This window comes from Rhinichthys klamathensis, unplaced genomic scaffold (genome assembly GCF_029890125.1).
Source record: "Rhinichthys klamathensis goyatoka isolate OS25496 unplaced genomic scaffold, OSU_Roscu_1.1 h1tg000604l_1, whole genome shotgun sequence".
Taxonomy (NCBI): domain Eukaryota; kingdom Metazoa; phylum Chordata; class Actinopteri; order Cypriniformes; family Leuciscidae; genus Rhinichthys; species Rhinichthys klamathensis.
In genome coordinates this window covers 4,221-31,604 of record NW_026607059.1, presented here as the reverse complement: position 1 = coordinate 31,604, position 27,384 = coordinate 4,221, and the positions used below count along the sequence as shown (strand labels likewise).

Genomic DNA, 27,384 nt, shown 5'->3' with positions numbered 1-27,384 from the left:
CTGTGCCACACACACACACACACACTTACACACACATAATCAGTGTGTCTTAAAGAAATGAAACACAAAGAACAATAGAGACAAATAAAATAACTTCCTTCTAGATTTCAAACTGCAGTAATGTTTTGCTGGAGTCACCACCAGTCAGTGATAGAAAAACAGTGAAATGCATTCATGTATCTGTGCACGCACTCTTAAAGGGGTCATATAATGGTACATGCACTTTTACAAGTTGATTGTACTGAAATGTGTGTTGGCAGTGCCTGTACACAAACATCATAAAATGATAAAAATCCATCCAGTGGTTTTGTTTTAATCTCCTTATATGTTTTCCCCTGCCTCAAATCAAGCCGTTCTACCTTGTGACGTCACACGGTTGTTGATTGACAGCAGCGTTTCAACACAGACCCGCCCTCGCTCGTGAGCGAGCTGTCAATCATAGTCTGCGCGGACCGGCGCGGTCATTGTTGATATGCTGGAGCACTGTCTATGAGCAGAATGGCGTCTAAGTGATTGTGGTGTTCTGTTCTTGAGTGTAATAATGAACACAGCAGTCATTTTAATGTTCCTAAATCCGAACCGCTGAAGACACAGTGGCTGAGTTTGTTTTCGAAGGGAATATTCCCCACAAGCAACGTCAATGCTCTCATGTTTGCGCGAATCATTTCTCACCAGACTGCTTTATAAACGAGGGTCAGTATAAAGCTGGTTTTGCTAAGAAGCTGCTCATGAAAAAAGGATCGGTACCAGATATTCGTGTTCCTGCTGAATCTCCAGAAGAACTGAAGTGAGTGTAACGTTTTATTAAACTTTATATTAATATTTATATTAATCTTTGCAAATCGCTAGCTGCACGCTTCACAATGAATGCGTCTAAGGTTTACACTCAGGGTACATTACGGCATGTTTTCTATGTATGACGTTCTCAATATAATTCATAATCCCACGTTTATACTGAACAACGCGTTATGGTTATTGTGTTATTGAGTTTCAAACGGTGTACACACAGAACAGAGAGGCGGGGTGAGCAAAGCTCATGATCATTTAAAGGCATATGCACTGAAACGGTGTGCTGAAAACAGAGCTATTTTTGACCAGGTAAAATAAGTGTTTTCTTACAATACTAATGAGAATTTTTAATTAAAGTATATTGCAAACTTTTAATTTAGACCCTAAAGAATCATATTAGCGTGTACAAAAATGGCATTATATGACCCCTTTAAAAATAAAGGATCCAATAGGGGTTTTCGTAGTGATGTCGACATAGAGGAACCATTTTTGGCTTTCCATGCATTTTAGTTTTTAATAAAACGTCATGTGTATTTCGTATTACAAAATGGCATCGCCAACTACTGGATGAAATAATAAAGTGTTTTTTGTTTTGACGTGTGAACGGGGATCGTTTTGACAACGTTATCATCTGTACGTGAAAAACGCAAAGGAAAATGATTCTGTTTTTTCAGTACATTATTCTTGTGTAAATGAGCCCTTGGTGCACATATGAAGTCAGTTCTCTTCAAGTTCACACAGAGTAACAAAAGCTGTTCAACATTAACTAATTCATTAACATGAACACGTTTGACAAACATTTTTGACTGTTTTCACTGAAGATTTCGCTTTAATATTTTATCCAATCAATGCGTTTTTATCTAATCAATAAGTGAGAGTTACACAACCATTCATTACTTTTTGGCTCAGTAAGTTATTTAAAAGAAATGAACACTTTTATTCAGTAAGGATGCTTTAAATGGGTGAAAAGTGACAAAAATCTGAACCAGCACAACTGTTTTCAACTCTGATAATAATCAGAAATGTTTCTTGAGCAACAAATCCTCATATTAGAATGATTTCTGAAGGATCATGTGACACTGAAGACTGGAGTAATGATGCTGAAAATTCAATAGTTATAGTCAAATAGTAATAATATTGCACAATATTACTGTTTTCACTGTATTTTTGCTCAAATAAATGCAGCCTTAGCAGAAGAGACTTATTTCAAAAACACTAAAACATCTTACTGACTCATACACAATGTTTTATTTTGCCCTTGGAAACTCATCTGCAAATGCTTTGGCAGTACAAATGTGTTCGTGACGCCAACAAAATGCATTAAAACCGAGTGATTGACAGACAGAGGCTGTAAGCCGTAAATGCTCCGGCGATACAGATGTACAATTATTAGTCATGCCAATAAAGCACATTAGACTGAAACTGAGAGACAGACAGTGTGTGTGTGTGAGAGAGAGAGTGTGCGTACATGTGTGTGTGTGTGTGTGTGTGTGTGTGAGAGAGCGAGTGAGTGAGTGAGAGAGAGAGAGTGTGTGTGTGTGTGTGGCTGGTGTGAGAGAGAGAGTGAGTGAGAGAGTGTGTGTGTGTGAGAGAGAGAGAGAGAGTGAGTGAGTGAGTGAGTGAGAGAGTGTGTGTGTGTGAGAGTGAGCGAGAGAGTGTGTGTGCAAGTGTGTGTATGTGTGTGTTAGAGGATGGAATATACAGTTTTTACAGTGTAAAATCATTGTCTATGGAAAGTCCCCATAAAACATGAAACCTCAACATGTGTGTGTGTGTGTGAGAGAGAGAGAGAGAGCGAGAGAGATAGACAGGCAGAATGAGAGAGGGATTTGTGTGAACTAATCCCTCTCAGGTCTCTATGTCCTGAGACGGCGCTCAGGGTCCGACTCAGTCCTTCAGGTCCTCCGCCACCATGAGCTTCATCGCAGACGACGTGGAGATCGACCCGGTCACCCTCAACCTCATCATACTGATCGCCAGCTATGTCATCCTCCTCCTCGTCTTCCTCATCTCCTGCATCCTCTACGACTGCCAGGGCAAAGACCCCACCAAGGAGTACGCGCCCGACCCCGTGCCCAACGCCAACGCCGCTCCCATCCGGCTGGTGGTCATGCAGAGCTCGCCCGCCAACGCCCGGTGGGACCAGAACAAGATGGTGACCACCTACGAACCGCCGGCCACCGAGAAAAAGAGTACTTTGGTCTGAGACGGACTGATAACAGCTCAATTTATAACAGCACATTATCTTTTTTTATCTACTGTACATAACTATGCAAGGACTGTATTTCTCGTTTGGTGTTTTGTGTAAAGCGTCTTTTTTTAAACAATTCAGAACTTCTGTGCCGAGATTGAATCATGTCCGGATTGGATTATCTAAAGAAACGGTGAGTAAAAAGAAAAAAAAAACACAAATGGCACTTTAATGGCTTAGTTGTTTCTTGGAATTTAAATGGAGAACAAATTGTGATTTGTTGTGGTTCTCTGGCTGGGGAAAAGGTTTTAATGTAATGTATAATAATGGGTCCCCAAAGAACCTTTCAGTGTTCAGTTCTTAAAATAACTTTAATAATTTAATTTGAATAATTTAAAGAACCGTTTTCCACTTTATAGAATCGTTTGTGGAATGAAAAGATTCTATGGATGTTAAAGATTCTTCATGGAACCATTGATTCCAATAAAGAACCTTTATTTTTCAGAACGGATCTCAGTCATGACTCAGAAGTCTCAGTGTAAACTCAAGCGATTCTTCCAAGACTGAATGATTTGAACATTACATTTTTACACAGTAAAAAAAAAAAAAATCTGAACTTGACGTGAAAAAAACGGCAGCTGTGGTTGCCAGAACTTTATTGTAAAAAAATATGGTAGCATCATTATTGGGCTGAACTTAAATTTACTATAGAAAAAAACCTAGGCTTTATTTTATTAACTGATATAATGTTAATAATAGATCTTATTACTCTGTTTTGTTTAAATTATATAGGCACTGTAATTATGCAGGCAGTTAAAAAAAATATAATCAATTAATAAATGGCTTTTCCACAAGCTGCAAAATTAAAATACAGATTGCACACAGTGTCATGCACACACATACCAAACACCATCATGGTAATAACCGCATGACACTGGAATAATGCAGTAAACATTTACACACAAACACACAAAACCCATATGTCAAAACTATCGAGAAACATGATTGTTTAAACAAAATCAGACGTAAAGTCTCAAACATTATTGTAGGAATATCAGATTAGGTTTTTTTTTTACTGTAAATCTTTCAAAGTCTGAACATTTAACAGTAAATTACTGTAAAATTGTTTAAACTGTCCTGGTAGATCTATTGCAGTTTTTTGTAACTTGGTATTAAACAATTAACAAGATTTTTACCGTAATTTTTACTGTAAAAATACTACAGTAAAAATGGGTTAACAGTAAGTTCTCATTATATACAGGGGATAAATAGATCTAATCTTATATGTCATGTAATTTTACAGTAAAATACAATTAAATGTACCATTTTTGGAAGTAAAAAAATTAACAAATAATCTTGTAATTTACTGTGAAAAGCCTCCAGAATTCCTGTGTGACACTTATATGTTAATAATGAAGTTTCTTATTAGTTTTTTTGTTATCAGTTAGGGTGTTACACCTTACATTAATGTTTAGCGTTATTTTAGTATCATGTGTGTTACCATGATGGTTTTTTTTTGTATTTGTGTTCATGACAAATTGCACTTTAATGGCTCAGTTGTTTCTCCTGGACAGAATTAAAATGGAGAACAAATGGTGATTTGTCTAAAACAATAATGGTTCCAAAAGGGGGTTTTCGATGCCATAAAATAACCATTTTTGGTTCCCCAAAGAACCTTTCAGTGAACAGTTCTTAAAAGTGAAGAGTGTGAAGAACATTTTAACAATCTAAAGAACCTTTTTCCACTATAAAGAACCTTTTGTGGAACTGAAAGATTCTATGGATGTTAAAAGTTCTTCATGGAACCATCGATGCCAATAATCGTGAGTATTGAGAGTGGAAGAGAGCGCTGTTCATTCACCCCTCCACCGGTATTGAGAATCGAACCTTCAACCTTTGGGTTATCAGTCTGACTCTCTAACCATTAGGCCACACATATTACAGTTTTTAATTGTAAAATTTTACTGTAGGATATTTACAAGATTATACTGGCAACCACAGTTTTTTGACTGTTTTTGTAGAAACATCTGAGACGTGCAGAGCTGATACTTAAATGTGACATAACTGGCAACGTCATTAATTCTCCGGAGCTGTAGAAGAGTAACTCCTGAGCAACACAGATTTTCCTTGGAGTCTTTTTCTGGACCCTGTTTGATCCATGAATCAGTCAAATGGAGGTCAGGAGCTTCCGGGAAGTTTCCGCGGTGCCGGTGATTGGTTTAGAAACGACAACATACTGCCTCTATTCTGAGTTGACGTGTTACACGCAATTAATCTCATTGGCTTGTGAATCATATTACCCATAAGCTGAAGTTGTTTAGAGGATAAACTGTGACTTTGCATAAAATGCATCAATGTTTTTGTTTGTGTTTGTGAGGGTTTGAGTGGCTTGCATAGAGCTGTTTTGAGCCCATTAGCCGCTGAGCTCTACGTCATGCTACTTCTTACTTAGGCTATTTTTACACTTCAGTTTCTCAGAGTGAGAACAGTATATTTGTGGGCAAACTATATGGCTAAGACTATAGACAGACAGAAACTTGTGAAATGCAGTGGCCAGAAAGCCATTTAAAGTTCCTGCACTGAATTTGTTCAGTTTGCACATTTGTATTGTACACTCATTAGTTTCTTCCAACGAATAATGCATAATTTTTAAAAATGAAAGCTCACTGCGGTGGTGATTAGATATGATAATTTGACACAATAATATCTGTGGAAGAAGTTTATTGTTGTCGGACCATCGTTTCAAAGGTTGAGTGACAGAGTAAGCACAGAGTAAATATTTAACGTAAAGATAACAGAAGATAGTGCTGTGTCACAGTAAAATGCGTATGAGGCGCACTTGTACCTATTCAAAGGTAGACATATACTTTTGGTTTCAGTTCCATCATTAAAACTGCATGTAGTCAATAATTTAATCTCTTAAAACTCATCGTTAATCACCAAAATTACAAAAAAATTATTCATGCCTTAAAATAGCGTGAATGTAACTCGACACCCTTGCCTCATTTAGTATTCGCGGTTCTATGAATATGCAAATGAGCCCCGCCTCCACTCACTCACTCAGCTCAGAGATCCACTGGTTGCCAATCACACGTTGATCTGATTGGTTACAAGGTAGTTTGTGACGTCAGAAATACCAGCGATTTCAAACCGTGTTTTTGAGACTGTCTTTGGTTCACTGCAGTTTTAAGGAGAAAATACTGAGTTATGAATTTGCACATGGTTTGTCTTAAAGCACCACATACACATATAAACAACATTAAAAAACTGGATTTTAACCGCAGGGGGACTTTAATGCAAAAGAAAAACATAACTGGCGTCTTGACAGGGATAAATGCATCTAGACAGAGAGGATTCTGGGAGCTCAGCGATGTGTTCGGCCTGGCAGCGGGTTTGTACTGGGATATTATTTCAGCTTTCTCCTCTCAGGTGGCCCATTTTGTTATGTCACTGTGGTTCCTACTCTTACAGTCTATGAAAGAGTAATGAGAGGTCTTTTCCTTAAGGCAACACGCTCAGCACAAGAGCTATCTGGGAGTAATTTCAGAGAGTCCCTCCGGACCTATAGGAGACAAGGTGAAGAATGTTTTTCGTTTAGTGACCTGGATCTATTTATCTAGACTAGATATTTATTTTAGAAGATCTGACAGCATATATATATAATATATATATATATACACTCACCGGCCACTTTATTAGGTACACCTGTCCAACTGCTCGTTAACACTTAATTTCTAAGCAACCAATCACATGCCGGCAACTACGTGCATTTAGGCATGTAGACATGGTCAAGACAATCTCCTGCAGTTCAAACCGAGCATCAGTATGGGGAAGAAAGGTGATTTGAGTGACTTTGAACGTGGCATGATTGTTGGTGCCAGAAGGGCTGGTCTGAGTATTTCAGAAACTGCTAATCTACTGGGATTTTCACGCACAACCATCTCTAGGGTTTACAGAGAATGGTCCGAAAAAGAAAAAACATCCAGTGAGCGGCAGTTCTGTGGGCGGAAATGCCTTGTTGATGCCAGAGGTCAGAGGAGAATGGCCAGACTGGTTCGAGCTGATAGAAGGGCAACAGTGACTGAAATAACCACTCGTTACAAACGAGGTATGCAGCAAAGCATTTTTATGAAGCCACAACACGCACAACCTTGAGGCGGATGGGCTACAACAGCAGAAGACTCCACCGGGTACCACTCATCTCCACTACAAATAGGAAAAAGAGGCTACAATTTGCAAGAGCTCACCAAAATTGAACAGTTGAAGACTGGAAAAATGTTGCCTGGTCTGATGAGTCTCGATTTCTGTTGAGACATTCAGATGTTAGAGTCAGAATTTGGCGTAAACAGAATGAGAACATGGAACCATCATGCCTTGTTACCACTGTGCAGGCTGGTGGTGGTGGTGTAATGGTGTGGGGGATGTTTTCCTGGCACACTTTAGGCCCCTTAGTGCCAATTGGGCATCGTTTAAATGCCACGGCCTACCTGAGCATTGTTTCTGACCATGTCCATCCCTTTATGGCCACCATGTACCCATCCTCTGATGGCTACTTCCACCATGTCACAAAGCTCTAATCATTTCAAATTGGTTTCTTGAACATGACAATGAGTTCACTGTACTAAAATGGCCTCCACAGTCACCAGATCTCAACCCAATAGAGCATCTTTGGGATGTGGTGGAACGGGAGATTCGCATCATGGATGTGCAGCCGACAAATCTGCGGCAACTGTGTGATGCCATCATGTCAATATGGACCAAACTCCCTGAGGAATGCTTCCAGCACCTTGTTGAATCTATGCCACGAAGAATTGAGGCAGTTCTGAAGGCAAAAGGGGGTCCAACCCGTTACTAGCATGGGGTACCTAATAAAGTGGCCGGTGAGTGTATATATATGAGGTGTTCACAGTGCTATGGTACAGGCTACAGTAAATATGGTGATCATACAATACGGTGGCTGTAATGAGCAGACAACGATAAAGAATCAAACAAATACTCTTTATTTTGTAGATCCACAAGGAACATCAGGAGATAAATGTGGAAAACACAACTACTAAACACAGACGAGATCGGACAAAGAACTTGAAAACACAGGCTATAGCCAGACTAAGCGGCTGTTTACACGACACCGCTTCCAACTAAAAACGTAAAACTTTGTATGTGTTTTGGGTGCGTGAAAACGCAAACTTTTGAAAACGGTTTTCAAAGGGCAAAGTATTACGTGTTCAGTTTATAGTGTTTCATCGCCATCTAGTGGCCTGGCAGTAGAATACAGTGTTTTTAGTCGTTTTCGCGAATCCGTGTAAATGGGGATCGTTTTAACAATGACATTAATGTGTCATCTGTACGCGGAAAAGGAAAAACGTCTCCATTTTAAGCATATCGTTGTCGTGTAAACATACCCTAAATGAGGGATCTAATGAGTTAATTAATTAAAAAAACAGGTGAGCAGAATGAAACCAGGTCAGAAATGGAAATGAGGACAACTGATAATGGCAGAACCGAACACAAAAAAACACATAATCCTGACAATAATCCTTCATCAAAGTACCACAAAATATGATTTATTTAATTATTATTCCAGGGCCACCAAATGATGTTAATCCAGGAACACGTCCTACTTGGCTAAACCACATTGTGTGTGCAACCGTGGTCCTGCCATTGCACTTTTTCTAACGACCTAAAATCCTTCTGGACCAACGTCAGACCAAGCCAAGCCACCAAAAGATCTGGCATTACAGGTCACTAGTCTAAAGTGATCGTGAAAGGAGAAACAAATACATACGGTGCCAAACACTAATCAAATTAACTTGAATGTTGCTCTGTAGATAAACTGAAAAGGTGAGGTGTGATAAATCTAGCTGACCTTAATTTCGATTGGCAGGAATGTGCGGTTTCTGGCAGATGAACACATCCAAAACTTGATAAAGCAGCTCCTTATCAACTTCACATGGATATCTATCCACTATATAATATAGGATAAAAGTAAATGACATAATTCAGAAACGTGTTTTCGGGTGTGTGCCAATCAGTATTCCGATGTAGAGTTCTGAGTTCCACAGTGAACATTTGAAATCGATGTTCTGTTGCTGATGCATTTATTTTAAATGTGGTCTAGAATGTTTTTTTTTTAAACATTCCATTTGCAGATCCAAATAGAGTTATCTGTTGAGCACCACGTCCACTGTACGGCATACATTAATGTTACCAGATAGGATCAGAAGATTTGATGGTAGAGAAATACGTCATGAAAGATTATGAGGAGGAAGGGAAGGATCAGCCTTCCTGTTAGTGTCTTAGTGTAAATCCCCCGGTTAATTTAGCCGTCTCTACTTCCTCTACCAGCTGAACTGGGCTGTTTCTATAGCATTAAGAGCCGGTGCAGCGGGTTCAAATGATTGAAATTTCCATGAACGCCTGTGGTTATAAAGGCCTCTGCCGCTGTTTCTTTGTATGTAGGGATTTATCTTGAGAGATTAAAGGGTTAGTTCACCCAAAAATGAAAATTCTGTCAGTAATTACTCTCCCTCATGTTGTTCAACCCCGTAAGACTTTCGTTCATCTTCGGAACACAAATTAAGATATATTTTTGATTAAATCTGAGAGCTGGATCACTCCTCCATAGGCTTCTTAAGGGATTGAAACTTGCCGGCCCAGAAAAGTTAGTAAAAAATAGTAAGTAAAATAGTCCGAGTGACTACAGTGGCTCAATCTTAAGTTTCTCAAGCGACGAGAATACTTTTTGTGCGCAAAAACCCCCCACAAAAATAACGACTTTATTCAATTTGTTTTCTTCTGTGTTGGCCTCGAGTGAGTTCACGTAGTGTAACAGCGCAACGCTTCTGGGTTGTACGTCAGAACGTAAGCTCACTATTGGCCAGCATCACACGCATCACACTAGCGTCGGCCAATAGTGAGCCTACGTTCTGACGTACAACACAGAAGCGCTGCGCTGTTACACTACGTGAACTCACTCACTCATTTTCTATTTTCTTTAGTATTTACTATGGTGGTGCAGTTTAAACTTCTTACACTGCAAATAAAAATCACAGGTCTTTCGGTTGCTGTTCAAAGTGCACATCAAATTAATATCAAACTGTCATCTAATACCATGACTGCTTCTCTTTTTTTTTTGTAACATGCTGAAATACATGCAGCTTTTAGTCTCACTATCATCCCATTAGGAGCTTTGTGCATAATCTGGTGACCTGGCGAACATTTCGAGTCTGAGACGGTGAGACCTGCAGTCAGACGGATAAATCCTGTCTGTATCAGTATCAAAAACACAGTCAAAATATGTGCTACAATTTAAAATAACTGTTTTTTTATCTGAATAAACTGTCATTTTGTTCCTGTGATCAAAGCTGAATATTCAGCATCATTACTCCAGTCTTCAGTGTCACATGATCAATTTTTGGTTAAATAAATGCAGCCTTGGTGAGCATGAAGTATGTTTAGATGTTTTTCCTGGAAAACACGAACTCTGACTTCTTCTTAATTCAGTTAACAGCCTTAAATAAATGTTCAGTGACATCTAATGGCGTTGCTGCTGGTTTATGTAATGTTGCTTCTGGTCACGAATCCCTGAGCCACGGCTGCATGTTCGCCTCCAGCGTTAGTTGCAAAATGTGTGTAAGGATTTTTTCATGAACAAAAAAAAATTGGTTCACCCCTAAGGGGAAATTCAGCTACAAGACAGGAGCACAAGTACATAAGTGCACACTTACACAACTTCACTCTTTAAAATAAAGGTTACCAAAGGGGGTTTTCACAGAAATAGAATAGAATAACTATTTTTGGTTCCGCAAATACACCTTCAGCGAACAGTCCTTAAAGGTGCAGTGTGTAACATTTATTAACAGAAATGCAATATGACATCCATAACTATGTGTTCAGTGGTGTATAAAGAACTTACTTAATAAACAGTAATGTTTTTATTACCTTAGAATGAGGCATTTATAGGCGCGGGAATCCCCTTCTATGAAGGTCGCCATATTGTGACGTCATGTTTCTACAGTAGCCGACAGCGAACAGACAGCGTTACAGAGTGCGTTTCGTCACTACCTTGAAAGAGAAGCAGCAGAAAGCTAGAAGAAGCTAGTCATAAACACCGTGAGTAGTGACTTTTCCCTTGTCAGTGGTGTAAATATGTAGTTGGATTGTTTCATCTAACTTAATTCTTCTCCCTCGCTGTGTTATGGCTTTGCTATGTGGGGATAAATGTGCTGGTTAAGTTCGTGAGACAGCTGATTAGTACTCTTGTCATTGACCGTAAAACAGTATGTTACAAGAATCACCAACCCGTCGATCTTGGAAGCATTTTAAGTCGATCGAGTTTCCAAAATCAGAGAAAAAAAGCATTTCGATCATGTGTTTTTAATGAAATATCAGATGCTCAGAGGTTTACGCTTTTAAAAAGGAAGTTGCAGTGCCGTGGTTTCACATGGTAACACCACAGGAACTGAACTGAAGTGGGCCTTTTGCCTACTAATTTGATAACACTAGTGATTACATGCATATTATACCATGGTATTTAGGCTACTTATTTATACTACTCAGTATTTTAAAGTCCCCCTGTGATGAAAATCCAGCTTTTAATGTTGCGTTTATATGTCTATGTGGTGTTTTTAATATGCTTTAAGACAAAGTGTAAATTCATAAGTCGACAGCATTGCTGAGTATTTTCTCCTTAAAACTGCAGTGAACCAAAGACAGTCTCAAAAACACGGTTTGAAATCGCTGGTGTTTCTGACGTCACAAACTACCTTGTAACCAATCAGATCAACGTGTGATCGTCAACCAGTGGATCTCTGAGCTGAGTGAGTGAGTGGAGGCGGGGCTCATTTGCATATTCATAGAGCCGCGTATACTAAATGATGCAAGGTTGTGGAGTTACATTCAAGCTATTTTAAGGCATGACTTTTTTCAAGGAAAAAACGTTTCAATATGTCATTTTGGTGATCAAAGATGAGTTTTAAGGGATACAATTATTGACTACGGTGGACTTTAAAGAAGGGGCATGCTTGTCCAAAAACATGGTAGAGCACTTTTATTGCATAATTGTAATTCAGTACAAAAAATAGATAATATACAGAACAATGAACAAGAACATGTGGCCATACAGAGAAAAAGAAGGGAAAAAATGGTAGATGACATTTGTGTCAGAAATAAGGAAAACATTTTTTTTGCAGTTTTTGATGCTCACCACATTATGTTTAAATTACAGTTACACTTAATAATAATAATAATAAAAATCAATACAAATACAATAGGTTTTCAGCACTTCGTGCTTGAGCCCCTAACTATCGTTTTAAATTACAATTGAATGACAAAAGAGAATCGTCATGTTTCTATTCAATGTCACTTTTGAACACAGGTCGTGATTCAAACAGGTATGGCTACTCTCGCTCGCCACCACACGCCCCGCCCTCCTTTGTTGCGTCAAACAAAGCGATATCATTCCCGCCGATGATTGGTCGAACTCATCAACCGCCTCACTCCAACCGCGCTCCCATTGGCTGAAGTCCCCGTCAATCATTTCTGTCGAGAAAAAAAAAAGGTTAAAATGTACAACTCCGTCTCCGGCTTTTGATAGTCACAGAAAGAGGGATAAAGCCTGAGAAAGAGAGAGAGGGATCCGGCACAAGACGGAATGATGTGACAAACGGTCTCTTATGGATGATTTAGGGTGTGTTTGAGCCGTTATGGTGGCACGGACGCGTTTTGTTTCGGTCTGGGATTGATTTTTTTTTGTGAATGGGGATTTTGCCGCAGGCCTCGGACATCTGATTCATTTTCATAACCCGGTTCATTGACTGATCTCAGCTCTGGTTTTGATTTGTGTATTCGCGAGATGAAGAGGGTGAATAGTCTCCAGAGGTGAGTGTGGAGGCTAGCCAGACAGCTAACGGGTCCTATTACTATTACAACGCATTATCTGATGATCTGTCTGTTATTGTGTTCTGTTTGTTTATTGCTCATTAATTGTGTCTGTTTGTTCAGAAACCTGAATATGTCGTGCATCTTCAATCATGCATTTGTGCTGTTTTGAGATCAGACAGTGCACTGACATACAGACTCATCCTGACATGATGCTTTTATTGATTTATCCAGTTCATGCATAGATAGCAGAGCATGTGCTTTTATTGACTCTATACCATGCATTCCCTATTCAGAGATCAGACTTCATTTATTTAATGCAGAGATCAGATCATCTTGTGGTCTGATCATGCTTTATTTCAATGCATTAACTTTCTGTTTCGAGATCAGATAATGCATGCATTACAGACCAGCTGTTTCTGTTGACTATATAGTCTCTAATCAGAGATCAGACCAAGTCAAGTCACTTTTATTTCTATGGTGCTTTATACATTTCATTGCATGTTCTGATCTCCTTATAAAATAGATGTGTTATTCTCTTGTAGATGCATCATGTTTATGGATCAGAACATGCATTGATCTAAAAGCCTGTCCTGTGACTGATCCAAAGATGTGTATTGACTTCGCTCCCTCCGTTCAGAGATCAGATTTTGCACAGATATCAGTGCATGTCTATTTATTGACTCAATACCGACTCCTAGACTCACTTGTGCTGGTGGGTTTATCTCAGTTCATGGTCTGATATCTCCTCTCCAAACATCAGCAGTGTCAGGATTCATCCGCATGGGTGTAGGGATGGAGGGGAATGCAGTATGGATCCGGATGTGTGTGTGTGTGTGTGTGTGTGTGTGTAATGAGCACGCACCACTGCATCAGACGCCACCATGTTTGACATCATTGCTGCACCCGTTGAGGAGTTTAGCATTTAAACAAACTGCACATCTGTATAAGTCACTCTGCAGGTTATGAGTTTGCTGGACACATCAACGGTAGAGAGCGATCTGGCAGGAATACTCACAGGCTGGTGTCTGTGCATTATTTCTATATTTCTCAGACAGTGTAAAAGAGTTTTTCTTCCCTCTTTACAAGCATTTAATTATTTAAGTTTCATTTGATTTTAATTATGTAGACATCACTCATTATTTTGAATTCATTTATGTTTGTCATTATCTTAAACTTTTTTCTTTTTTTTTTGGACAAATAGTTTAACATCCTTGGTCACTCACTACAAAAAAATATTCCTTTTCTTCCATTTGTGTCCATCCGGAAAAAAAATGTCATACTGGTGTGTCCTATCCAGTGCTATTTTAGTATCATTAATATAGTATTTATTGATTTATTTTTTCCCCGAATTATTATTATTATTTTTATATTTTCCATTTTCAAGTAAAATTTTTTAGTAATTTTGTTGTGTATTTTGTCTGTTTGTATTTGTTTTGTTTTTTAAATGTCTATTTTAATTGTATTCTTTTTTATTTTCAGTTTTAGTAATTTTAGTACTTTGACTTGGTTTTAGTTTAAGATAATAATAACACTGGTCCAAACGTATATCAGATGGAAGCACTCTGTTTATGCATCTTTATTGCCATCATATTCAAATCACTTGGCATAAAAAAAAAATCTTTTTTTTTTTTTTGTTAAAGTATAACAAAGTTTTTTACATATTTTATTTGGTTAACATTAATTTGATTTAAATAATGAACATGCATGTCTTTATAAGAGTTATAGTTCCCGATAATAACACAGAAGTATGCAGTGTGTTTTTTTCCGCTCCATTCATTGTGAAAAATAAAGGCAACGGTTTGTTGTGTTTCAGGTTTATGAACACCCGGGCGGCTGCAAACTGCCGTTACCAGCCCACATGTTACGAGCACGCGGCCAACTGCTACACCCATGCGGTAACCGACATTCATTCTTTAATTAACACAAGTAAATAAATCCACCCATGCGGCCATGAGGAAGTCTTTCAGGGCTCCAGACTAACACTTAAGAGCAGGAGTGCCGGTGGGGTGTGTTCACACTCGGCCGGTTTGGTTGGATTAAAACGAACTCTGGTGAAATATGAACGCAACATGGACCAAAGTCATGTAAACGAACCAAAAACAGGACATGATGTCACAAGATGTGACCCTAAACAGGACAGAAAGCTCAAGCATACCTGTTTCTCCTCATAGTCGTGATGTTGCCCATCACAGTTCAGTACAGGGTCAGAACCGCGTCTCCTCGCTGCAGATCTTGGTGTGTGTGACGGGATTCCTGACGCGGTTTTGACTCATTCACACATTTTATAAGCTCTTCACGAGTTCTCAGCTGGTCGAAATACCATAATATGTAGCTACGGACATACAACCAGCGCATATATCCCAGAACACAGCATTGTTTTAGATGTTGAGTAAGGTCTGTCGCGAAATATACGTAATAAAAGCCGACCAATCAGCTTGTGAACATATCCCTATGCCTTTAGGTCCGGTGTTAAAGATGCCAATGTGAACGCCAAGCGGACCACGGCTAATTATTATAATTTTTTTGGTCCGAACTAAACAAAAGTGTGAAGTGAACACACCCTAAGCTCAGATGGTGGCACCAGCACCTGATTTGGTGGGGTGGGGGGATTTTTAATCATAAAACTGCAATTTTTTTTGCATAAAAAAATGCAGTAACTAATAATATTACATTTAACTCTTGGAAATGCACATTTGACAGTCAAGTGCCGAGCTCGAGTTGAGATGCAGATAAAATGAACTTTTATTAACAGCAGTAACATGTACAAACTACAAACCTAATTTGTATATTTTTGGTCATCACATTAAAAATAACATTTCAATTGGATAATATTAAGAAAAGGCTTTGAAAAAAGTGCTTTAATTTAACTCTCAAAAGGTTGTACGAACCCTGAGATGAATAATGTAAAAACACTCGACTATTTCTGCCACAGTATCAGCTCAAAAGCTCCCCAAAACCCGCCCACTCCAAAAAAAAACCATGACTTTAACCCTCGGAAAAACACATGCATCATTTTCAATGGCAACAGTAAGAATACGCCAATTTAAGTACAAAACGTGATGTAAGTAGCAGGCATTTCACACACGTTCATGCACGCACCATGATATCCAAAAACGTGTCATTCATTGATGCATAGACCTACTGTACGATAATCCGACAACAGAAAAATGAACCGCAATAACTTTGACTTCGGACTAAACTACAGTGCATCTTTCCTGAAGTACATGGAGCAGAATGCAGAACTTGGCACAGTGAAAACCATCAGGTCCAGCAGCTGTCAAGGTTTAAAATACATCCTGATGCTGGACAGGAGTAGTATAGTCCTATAGTATAGTCCCGTATTCAGTTTCATTCAACTGTGCTCTGATTTCTGATTTCGTGTCCTCTCCCACGACAGGCGTAATTCACATTTTGAGAGTTTCCCACTCTTTATCGTGCAACTTATATTTAGGCCACTTAGGCATTGCGATCGCTTGAATGTAAAGCTACAGGCTCAAAATCCGGTCCTTTATCACACTAAAACTCACCAGTCATCACGTCTCACCAACATCAAAGATGGCAAATTGATTGACAGGTCTTAAACTGAACCAGTAAGCATTGTGTTAAGGAAAAAAAATGTCCTTCACTACTCATTATTTTTCTGTGATGCTTTCCTCATTATACACGTGTTCGAACATATTAAAATAACATGACTAAACCGCCATTTTGTTTGGTTTTTAAACAGCCGGTTTTCTCCGGTCCAACCCGATCAAAAGAAACCCAACTGGGCGGGACACTCCCAAATGTTGCCATATTAACCCTTTCCACACCATTCACGAATTTTCCATCATTTATGACACTGCGGTTCCCCGCCATTGACAGAATCTTCCGGCTTTCTGTGTTTTCACTGTTATACCGTAGGGGACGCTATTATGCATTTTCTGAAAGAGTACTCCGGATCAAAACGCAGGCAAAGAAGAAGCAAAAACAAGTGATAGAAGCATTGCTTTTGCACGTGTAAAAATCAATGACGCCACAGTATCGCGCAGCTTCTGGTTGTGAAACCGCCGAGATTTAAATTCCAGAACAAATGGGATATAATCTTTCACAGGTGATAATGTGTTGGCTTGTGTTTTAATATGTATTAACTCAATATTAGGTCAGGTTTTTACTATGGTACACTACTTTTCAATGTTTTTACCTTTACTATGGTTGTACCATCGTGTCAGCTGACACCTTCGTCTTGTTGTATTGTGTTAGTTTAGCGAAATCACCGGCTGAAGTCTATTGCACATAGATAGCTATTCATACATGCGTCCAATTGCGGTTGCAGACGCTCAGTCAACTTGCTCTCGTATGTTCACTTTGACCTTTCCAATATGGCGGACGGCTTACGAATAGCAGCCGCTAATGAGGCGCATATATATATTTATACCATGGTCTGGGTGAATACTCGATTCTGATTGGCTGCAGGGTGTCCATTAAAAAGTGATAGAGGACACCTAGTAAAGGAGTTCTAGTGAAACTGACTGTTTACCATTCGAAATTAATAAATAAATGCGCTGGCTACATCAGCTGTGAGTAACCATAGCAACAGGCAGTCAAAGTATCCGTTTACAATTTATTGTATCAAAACAAACATCTAGTTGCTAAATAAACCGTCAGGCGTAACCAGGGAAACCAAGTTATTGTTTGTAAAAACTTTGTAAAAACTAGATTTCGATTGTAAAACTAATTAAAATATAAACTAATGTTTTAAAAATGTGTTTTTTGGCAAGTGACCATGGTATAAGTGGATTAATGCCCTTCGAGTTCATTGTCAGGTATTATTAATGGACTTCGCCTCGTTGTCGTCCATTAATACCTGACAATGGACACCTCGCCGGGCAGTAACCCTTACATATATATATATATATATATATATATATAATGTAATGTTTTAAGACCATCCAGATGTAGTTTTTGACGACAACTTGATTTTTCTCAGCTTTTTGTTTTAAAATGTTGCTTTTTTATTTTTTATTAAACCTACCCACATTCAAGTGTTGATAAAATAATGCATAAAGCTAGAATAAAATGTGTTAGTTTAGAAGCAGAGGGTCTGTTCTTTCATTGATGTATACCAGCCAGCACAGCCACAGCCATAACTGGGACCCAGCCAGTTTTGCTCCCGGTTTCCATGTAGGCCCCACATGGGTTTGCCCAGATGAAATGAACACTGCTCAGTGTGCACACTACAGGCTGTTAAATGTAACACTGATCAGTGTTGGAGTTAATGAGATAATTAAGTGATTGAATATGATTGAGCATTATTGAAGACACCTAAAGCAGAATCACTGAAGGAGAAAATTGTAAGTCACCGTTATGGCGGTCGTTGTTTGCTTTAGTTGGGCTCTTGACCCTTATATTATTAACTTTAAATTTTGTTTGGCTGTTGTTTCTGACTTATAACTGCCAGATGAACAAAAAAAAAAAAAAAAGTGATGTAATGGTGTTGGTTATATTATGACAGTCATCATTTGAACCTTATGTTTAGTGATTTATGCTGTTGGTTACAGCATAACTGTGATTCTGCATAAATATCCAGAATTTTAGATATAATATAAAGGATTTCTTAAAAGTTGTTTAAAAAAAAAAAACTTTCTTTTAGGTACACCCAGACGTCAAGATTCAGTCAATGCATCTCAACAATGGTGACGAGCAGAATATTCAATTAGGAAAAGTAAATTACATAGACAATTCAGATCATAATTTATTCATACCGCAATGCATGATGGGAGACATTAATGAGTTGTGATTGGTGGGAGCCACTGCAACATGCATTATTATTGTCACCATTCTTGAGATTCACAAGCTGATTATTGATGTCTGTGTTTCTAAATAAATTCATTTGAAAGTGTTTTGATCAGAACAATGTTTATGAAATATTTTGGATTAAAAATACTGATAATCATATGCTGTGGAATCATAAAGCTGTTGGTTAACAAGTTAAACCAGATAATCTCAATAAGTTTCATTTATCAGATCACTGCATGATTTTGCCAAAACACAACCAACACTATCAGATCACACTTTTCTTTGTTCATTTGACTGTAATAAATCAATAACAGCAGTCAAACAAAATTTAAAGTGAAAGTCTAAGGGTCAGAGTCCAACTAAAGCAAACACTGATCGACATAACGGTGGCTTACAATTTGTGATTTTCTCCTTCAGTGATTCTGCTTGTTAACATCAGGTGTTCATCAATAATGCTCAATCATTATTCAATCACTTAATTATCTCATTAACTCAAACTGATCAGTGTTACATTTAACAGCCTGTAGTGTGCACACTGAGCAGTGTTCATTTCATCTGGGCAAACCCATGTGGGGCCTACATGGAAACCGGGAACAAAACTGGCTGGGTCCCAGTTAGATAGCCCACGTCAAACCCATGTGGGCCCCACATGGCTGTGCTGGCTGGGATTGCATGTTCAGATTTTCTCACAACAGAATATTCTGTGGCTCTTGAAAGTTGTCCGAATTATCAGAAATGCTGGCGTTGGCAGCTCTTGTTTTAAAGAACGCTGGCGGGGAAAGAGTTAAATGCTATTGTCCGTCTTCAACCCTCCGCAGTTCCTGATCGTGCCGGCGTTCGTGGGAATGGCCCTGTTACACCGGCTGTCGGACGACCGCTGGGAGCGGATCACGGCCTGGGTCTACGGCATGGGTCTGATCGCACTCTTCCTCGTCTCCACCGTCTTTCACATCATCTCCTGGAAAAAGAGCCACATGAGGTTTGCCTGAAGGGTTTTGGGAGTCGTTTAAATGCAGGAGCGAACACGTTAAAGGGTTAGTTCACCCAAAAATGAAAATTATGTCATTAATGACTCGCCCTCATGTCGTTCCAAACCCGTAAGACCTCCGTTCATCTTCGGGACACAGTTTAAGATATTTCAGATTTAGTCTGAGAGCTTTCTGTCCCTCATTGTAAATGTATGTACGGTATACTGTCCAGAAAGGAAATAAAGACATCATCAAAGTAGTCCATGTGACATCAGTGGGTTAGTTAGAGTGTTTTGAAGCATCGAAAATACATTTTGGTCCAAAAATAACAAAAACTAGGACTTTATTCAGCATTGTACTCTCTTCCGGTTCTGTTGTGGATCCGCGTTCAGTGACGCCGCTGACGTAAGACGCTGCTGACGTGTGTCTGGTGCGCCCGAGCTTCGTTTACAGTCTGAGGGAGACGCACGCTGGAAACAAAACCATCTTCGCAAACATGTCTAAGGATTTCGACACAGAGGAAGACTTGCATTTTTTGCCCAGCCATATTTATTTGAACCCGAATACACGGACGCACCAGACACACGTCACCAGCGTCTTACGTCAGCGGCGGCACTGAACGCGGATCCACAACAGAACCGGAAGACAATACAATGCTGAATAAAGTCGTAGTTTTTGTTATTTTTGGACCAAAATGTATTTTCGATGCGTCAAAACACTCTAACTAACCCACTGATGTCACATGGACTACTTTGATGATGTCTTTATTTCCTTTCTGGACAAGGACAGTATACCGTACATACATTTTCAATGGAGGGACAGAAAGCTCTCGGACTAAATCTGAAATATCTTAAACTGTGTCCCGAAGATGAACGGAGGTCTTACGGGTTTGGAACGACTTGAGTCATTAATGACATAATTTTCATTTTTGGGTGATTTAACCCTTTAAATGTGTTAAAGGGGTCATATAATGGTACATGCACTTTTACAAGTTGATTGTACTGAAATGTGTGTTGGCAGTGCCTGTACACAAACATCATATAATGATAAAAATCCATCCAGTGGTTTTGTTTTAATCTCCTTATATGTTTTCCCCTGCCTCAAATTGAGCCCTTCGTTTTTGTGACGTCAATAAAACGGACGCCCCTCCCGCGACTGTTGATTGACGGGAGCGTTTCAACACAGACCCGCCCTCGCACATGAGGGAGCTGTCAATCATAGTCTGCGCGGACCGGCGCGGTCATTGTTGATATGCTGGAGCTGTCTATGAGCAGAATGGCGTCTAAGCGATTGTGGTGTTCTGTTCTTGGGTGTAATAACGAACACAGCAGTCATTTTAATGTTCCTAAATCCGAACCGCTGAAGACGCAGTGGCTGAGTTTGTTTTCGAAGGGAATATTCCCCACGAGCAACGTCACTGCTCTCATGTTTGCGCGAATCATTTCTCACCAGACTGCTTTATAAACGAGGGTCAGTATAAAGCTGAATTTGCTAAGAAGCTTTGCTAAAAAGGATCGGTACCAGATATTCGTGTTCCTGCTGAATCTCCAGAAGAACGGAAGTGAGTGAAACGTTTTATTAAACTTTATATTAGTATATTAATCTTTGCAAATCGCTAGCTGCACGCTTCACAATCAATGCGTCTAAGGTTTATACTCCGGGTACATTACGGCATGTTTTCTATGTATGACGTTCTCAATATAATTCATAATTCCACGTTTAAACTGAACAACGTGTTATGGTTATTGTGTTATTGAGTTTCAAACGGTGTACGCACAGAACAGAGAGGCGGAGTCAGCAAAGCTCATGATCATTTAAAGTCATATACACTGAAACGGCGTGCTGAAAACAGAGCTGTTTTTGACCAGGTAAAATAAGTGTTTTCTTACAATACTAATGAGAATTTTTAATTAAAGTATATTACAAACTTTTAATTTAGACTCTAAAGAATCATATTAGCTTGTACAAAAATGGCATTATATGACCCCTTTAATGGAGTACAAGAGTAACATCTCATCATTGCAAACCATTTAACTTTTTAAAGTTTGCATTCTGCTGGGACACAGACTCTGTGAGTGTACGTTGTGTCTTCTACAGTTTGCTGTGTGTTTTCTCTTTCAGGAGCATGGAGCACTGCTTCCACATGTGTGATCGAGTCGTCATTTACTTCTTCATCGCTGCCTCGTACACACCATGGTACGCCTTTGTTTAGACATATTTACTGATATCATTATTTAAAATCACAGCTACATTTAAAAAAATATATATTTATATATAATTTTTAGTTCTATGTGTCTGGAAGAAATCTCTTATTCTCAACAAGGCTGCATTGATTTGATCAAAAATACAGTGATGATTAATAATGTGTTTTCTATGTGAATATATGTTCAAATGTAATTTATTCCTGTGATCAAAGCTGTATTTCCAGCATCATTACTCCAGTCTTCAGAGTCACATGATCCTCCAGAAATCACTAGAATATGATGATCTGATGCTCAAGAAACATTTCTGATTATTATCAATGTTGAAAACATTCATTCATTTTTTTTTTCAGGATTCTTTGATGAATAGAAAGTTTATTTAAAATAGAAAAATTTTGAAACATTATTAATGTCTTTGCTGTGACTTTTGATCCAAAATCGATGCATTTCCTCATTTCTTAACAGTATCTCCCATCTAACATCTTGTGCTTGCAGAAGTGAAGTCATTGTGTTTACATGCATTATAATAATTTTTTAAAAAGCATTATCAGTGATTTAAAATTATAAAATGAACACAAAAAAATAATTTAATAAGCCATGTTCAAAATTCACACACATCAGTAACCGAGCATCAATATATGAATGCTTCTTTACACTTTGTTTTACAACGTCCTTTTTACATATCTTACATGCACTTACTGTAGTAATAACAGTAAATTATGCATGATTACATGCAACTAAAACAAACCCTTACCCTAATTAATATTATTCAGTGCTTGCATGTATAATTACACTGAAACAATGACACGTGTAACCGAATGCTTGTATATTAAAGTACCTGCAATATTAAATACCGTCAGGTTCGTTATCTATATTACCTGCAAGAAGAGTTCGCACTGCTTTACAATAACGGCTCGTTAGTTAACGTTATGATTCATAAATCAACATTATGATTAATAAACACTGTAGAAGTATTGTTAGTTCGTTAATTTATTTTTTATTATCATTATTATGTGTTTATTCCCATTGAAGTGTTTTTATATTGCTAATTTATAACAATATGCCACTTGAGTTTTGATATATCTCACCATGCCACTGAATGACATTCCTGTGTAATGAGCGCAGCACTAATGTGTGTGTGTGTGTGTGTTCCTGCAGGCTGAATCTGCGTGAGCTCGGGCCGCTCGCTGCTCACATGCGCTGGTTTGTGTGGTTGATGGCGGCCGCCGGGACCATCTATGTGTTTAACTACCACGAAAAGTACGTTTGACTTCAACTTCATGTCTCAGACTGCATCTGACATCGTGTCTTAATTATGGGCTAGGGTAATAATTGACATGTTCAATTATATTTTGTTGAATGCAGAACTCGGTTATGATTATTTGAGATCACAGCATTTTAAATAAAATAGTTGAATATTCTCAAAAGTGCCATTTTGGTTTATAGATCCGTCAAGGAAATTTTACACCGTATTTATTTATATTTCCACACTCCAAAAAAATTTAACTGTGTTTAAATTGTTAAATTGTTTAATTGTGTATGCAATTTAAATATAGAGTTAAATATAGGCCTGGATATTTGTTTGAGTGCGGGTTTATTGCAAATAAATAAGGTGTATTAAGCGTGACAAGATTGATAATGTAACATGCACAAACTAGACAATTAAAGCAATTGACAATAGAGAGATGTTTAATGTTCTTATGTGTTTTTTATGATTTGTTCATGTTCTTGAATGCGTGTCTGATGATAACGTGTGTGTGTGTTTTGTGCAGGTATAAGTTAGTGGAGTTGGCGTTTTACTTGACCATGGGCTTCTTTCCTGCGCTGGTGGTGACATCGATGGTGAGTGTGTGAGGTCATTTCCTGTTGAGCTCATTAAGATAGCGGCTGCGTCTGAAATCGCTTTATTTAAATAAGTAATTACTTCACGACCGCTTTAAAAAAACAAAGCGCATTCTGTATAGTATGTGCTACATTCGCCATGTTGGCATGATCATGTGACCTTCCAGCGTCAGTTGCGTCATTTCACCTTGGCATGATGGGATAGTAACCATGATGTTTTACTGTATTACTTGCTGTATAATTTAATCAGCATAAATGAACGGAGCTACACTCAATACTTCTGTGATAATAAAATATATATATACACTACCGTTCAAAAGTTTGGGGTCGGTACGATTTTAAATACTTTTAAAAGAATTCTCTTCTGCTAACCATGGCTGCGCTTATTTGATTAAAAATACAACAAAAATCAGTTATAGTATTAAATATTATTCCAGTGTAAATCAGCTGTTTTCTGTGTGAATATATAGTAAAGTTATTCCTGTGATCAAAGCTGAATTTTCAGCATCACCAGTGTCAGTGTCTTCAGTGTCAAATGATCCTTCACAAATCAGTATAATATGAGGATTTGATGCTCAAGAAACATTTATTATTATTATCAATGTTGAAACAGTTGTTGGTCTGTCAGTTGTACGTTTTTTTTTTTTTTTTTTTGGATTCTTTGATGAATAGGAAGTTCAAAAGACTTTTGTAACATTATAAATGTCTTTACTGTCACTTTCGATCAAATTAATTATTCCTTGATTAATAAAAGTATTGATTTCTTTCCTCCAAAAAATAAAAATAAAATTCTCACTGACCCCAAACTTTTGAACGGTAGTGTATATATATTTTTCTTTACTGTTTAGAATTTGTTTTTTTCCTATTGTTTTACATTACATGAGGAGGTCATGAAATGCTTAATTGTCATGTAAACAGTGCAACAAAAAAGTCTTAATATACACTTAATTTTCTTAATAACTGATATAACAATCCAGACATGGTTTGACTGGTTGTGTGTCTCTTTCGTATAAAGTATAAATACAGCACCTGTGTACATTATACAGCTGTTCTGTAAACATTTATCCAGAGCAACTTACAAAAGATCCAACAATATTCGTAATGTACAATGCCAGGTTATTAGACAACTCGATTAGGAAGCAAACGTGTTTTTTTTTTCCGCTAGTGTGTGTGTGTGTGTGATACGAGTAATTCAAACCCTAGTGAACTATAACAAAGGTTATATTATAGAGTCATAGACAGCAGAACTGTTCATTTTCATATAAAGACGTGACTGCTAATCGGCACGTGTCCCGCGTCACACACTCTGGCGCCACCTTGTGGTCAAGGGGCTTTGCATGCAGGGAGATTTATTTGGTGCCTAAGAATTTGGAGATTAACAACAAACTTTTAGTAAGAGCTAAATGTCCTATGTCACAGTTCACCGCACACCTTATTTCAGGCATTTAACCAAAAACCCATTGAAGTGCTAAACCACAGAACCGTTTCATTACAGTTAAATGCCTTTTAGCCTTCTGTGGTGAAATATAGTGGGCTTTAAATACACTTAAAAACCCATCTTGATTTGTGTTGTTCTTGTTTTGATCAGAGTAACACCGACGGGCTGTACGAGCTGGCGTTCGGGGGCTTCGTCTACTGCCTGGGCGTCGTCTTCTTCAAATCCGACGGCGTGATTCCCTTCGCTCACGCCATCTGGCACGTGTTCGTGGCGCTGGCGGCCGCCATCCACTACTACGCCATCTGGAAGTACCTGTACCGAAGCCCCACGCTGGAGGACATCAGGGACGTGTGAGCCTCGTCACCGACACACACCTGATCGTCCCGTGCTCCAAACACCATCGTTTACCAGTACGACCATGCAATGTTTACTGTTTTCTAACCGATTGCGATCAGCGAAGCGTGTGTGTGTGTGTCGCAGTATCGAGTGCTCATTCGCCACAGCTGCAGCGTCAGTATTATGTAAATATATTCCACTGAAAGCAGATGAATTGTGATGAGTTTCCCGTGCAAACACACACACACATGCGCACACACACACACACTTGATTCATATCATCTGTAGTGAATTAGTTTGCTTTATTCTTGCGACTTTCTGTATCAGATCTATTTTTGCATCTCAACTTCCTTCAGACGTACAGCTAGTTTGTTTTCTACAAGCGCTGGTGGTTTTCTACGCCCTCGCCGTCCGTGTTTCTGCTCTTTCAGCGGGATTTGAAAGTGCAGCTTCAAGCTTTTTTTTTTATCCGGCACTTTTCTAACTGGAAGAACCACTTCTGTTTGATATGCCATCATCACACCGGAGAAATCGTCGCCGAGGGGCTGATGGGAAGATGGCGGACACAAGCAGGTGTTTTTCACCGCCTGAAAGGTGTTCCTCAAATTCAGCTCAGTTTTAAATGGATATTTGATGGAGAAGCGGTAAGCGAGGATGGGCCGAATGGATCCCTGCTGGCTGTGACTTTGACGACAGAACGATATCCACTGTCTGTTGTGATGAATCTGACAAAAACGGGTCATATTTCACCCCAAAATCATAAGAAAAAATGCATAAAGAAACTGAAGCCTATACTATTTTTAGGACCAATACGTTTTTTTGCATTGTGATATCTCATTACTACTGTCTTTTTTCTTCTTTTTTTTAATATATATGATTTCTGGTCATCGTCAATTGTCCTTTTCGTTGTCTTTATTTTTTTTATTTTTTTTATATATATATATAATATTTGATAGATTTAAATTAATTAAATAATATATAAATGTATTGCATTATAGTCAACTGAATTTGGGGCAGATCGTGTTTAATTGTCATGAAACTGGCACTTTTTTCTCAATTCCTGGTCTTCGTCATTCGTCCTTTTTGTCTTTCGTCTTTTATTTTGTCCTTTCGTCTTTATTTTTTATTATTTTTATTTAAATTACTTTAATAGTTTTAATCTCTCTCTCTCTCTCTCTCTCTCTCTCTCTCTCTCTCTCTCTCTCTCTCTCTCTCTCTCCTCTCTCTCTCTCTCCTCTATCTCTCTCTCTCTCTCTCTCTCTCTCTCTCTCTCATCCTCTCTCTCTCTCTCTCTCTCTCTCTCTCTCTCTCTCTCTCTCTCTCTCTCTCTCTCTCTCTCTCTATATATATATATATTATATATATATATATATATATATATATATATATATATATATATATATTATTTAATTTAAATCTATCAAAGTATATATAATTTGATAGATTTAAATTAAATAAATAAATATATATATATATATATATATATATATATATAATTTGATAGATTTAAATATATAAAAAAAATATATATATATATATAATTTGATAGATTTAAATTATAATGCAATAGATTTATACATTATATTATTCACTTTAAATCTATTAAATTATATATAATTTGAAAGATTTAAATTAAATTAAAAAAAAATATATTATATATATATATATATTATTTAATTTAAATATATATATATAGAAAAGTATATATATATATATATATATATTTTTTTATTATTAAATAATATATATATATATATATAATTTGATAGATTTAAATTAAATAATATAATGTATAAATCTATTGCATTATAGTCAATTGAATTTGGGGGATAATGTGCTTAATTGTCATGAAAACTTTTTTTTTAAATCTTTGAGTGAAATATGACTGTTTTTGGCACGTTTGGTGAGGTCTCTTATTACTATATTCAGAGACACGAGCGAGTCTCGGAGGATCATGGAGAT

General features: G+C 37.9%; 1 protein-coding gene across 5 annotated transcripts; it reads left to right on the top strand.

Annotated features, from left to right (window-relative positions):
- The first annotated feature begins 3,055 nt into the window (after nucleotides 1–3,055).
- On the top strand, nucleotides 3,056–25,442 carry mmd (monocyte to macrophage differentiation-associated). Of its 5 annotated transcripts, none has more exons than XM_056240577.1 (7): nucleotides 3,058–3,173; nucleotides 14,676–14,757; nucleotides 19,456–19,616; nucleotides 21,727–21,801; nucleotides 22,965–23,066; nucleotides 23,579–23,648; nucleotides 25,237–25,442. In XM_056240577.1, the coding sequence occupies exons 1-7, from the start codon at nucleotides 3,145–3,147 to the stop codon at nucleotides 25,438–25,440; spliced, it is 723 nt and encodes a 240-aa protein (XP_056096552.1). In that variant the 5' UTR covers nucleotides 3,058–3,144; the 3' UTR covers nucleotides 25,441–25,442. The 5 variants fall into 5 exon arrangements, with proteins under 5 accessions (XP_056096551.1, XP_056096555.1, XP_056096552.1 ...); XM_056240578.1 differs by lacking the exon at nucleotides 3,058–3,173 and adding an exon at nucleotides 12,526–12,859; XM_056240579.1 differs by lacking the exon at nucleotides 3,058–3,173 and adding an exon at nucleotides 13,650–13,687.
- The last annotated feature ends 1,942 nt before the right edge of the window (nucleotides 25,443–27,384 follow it).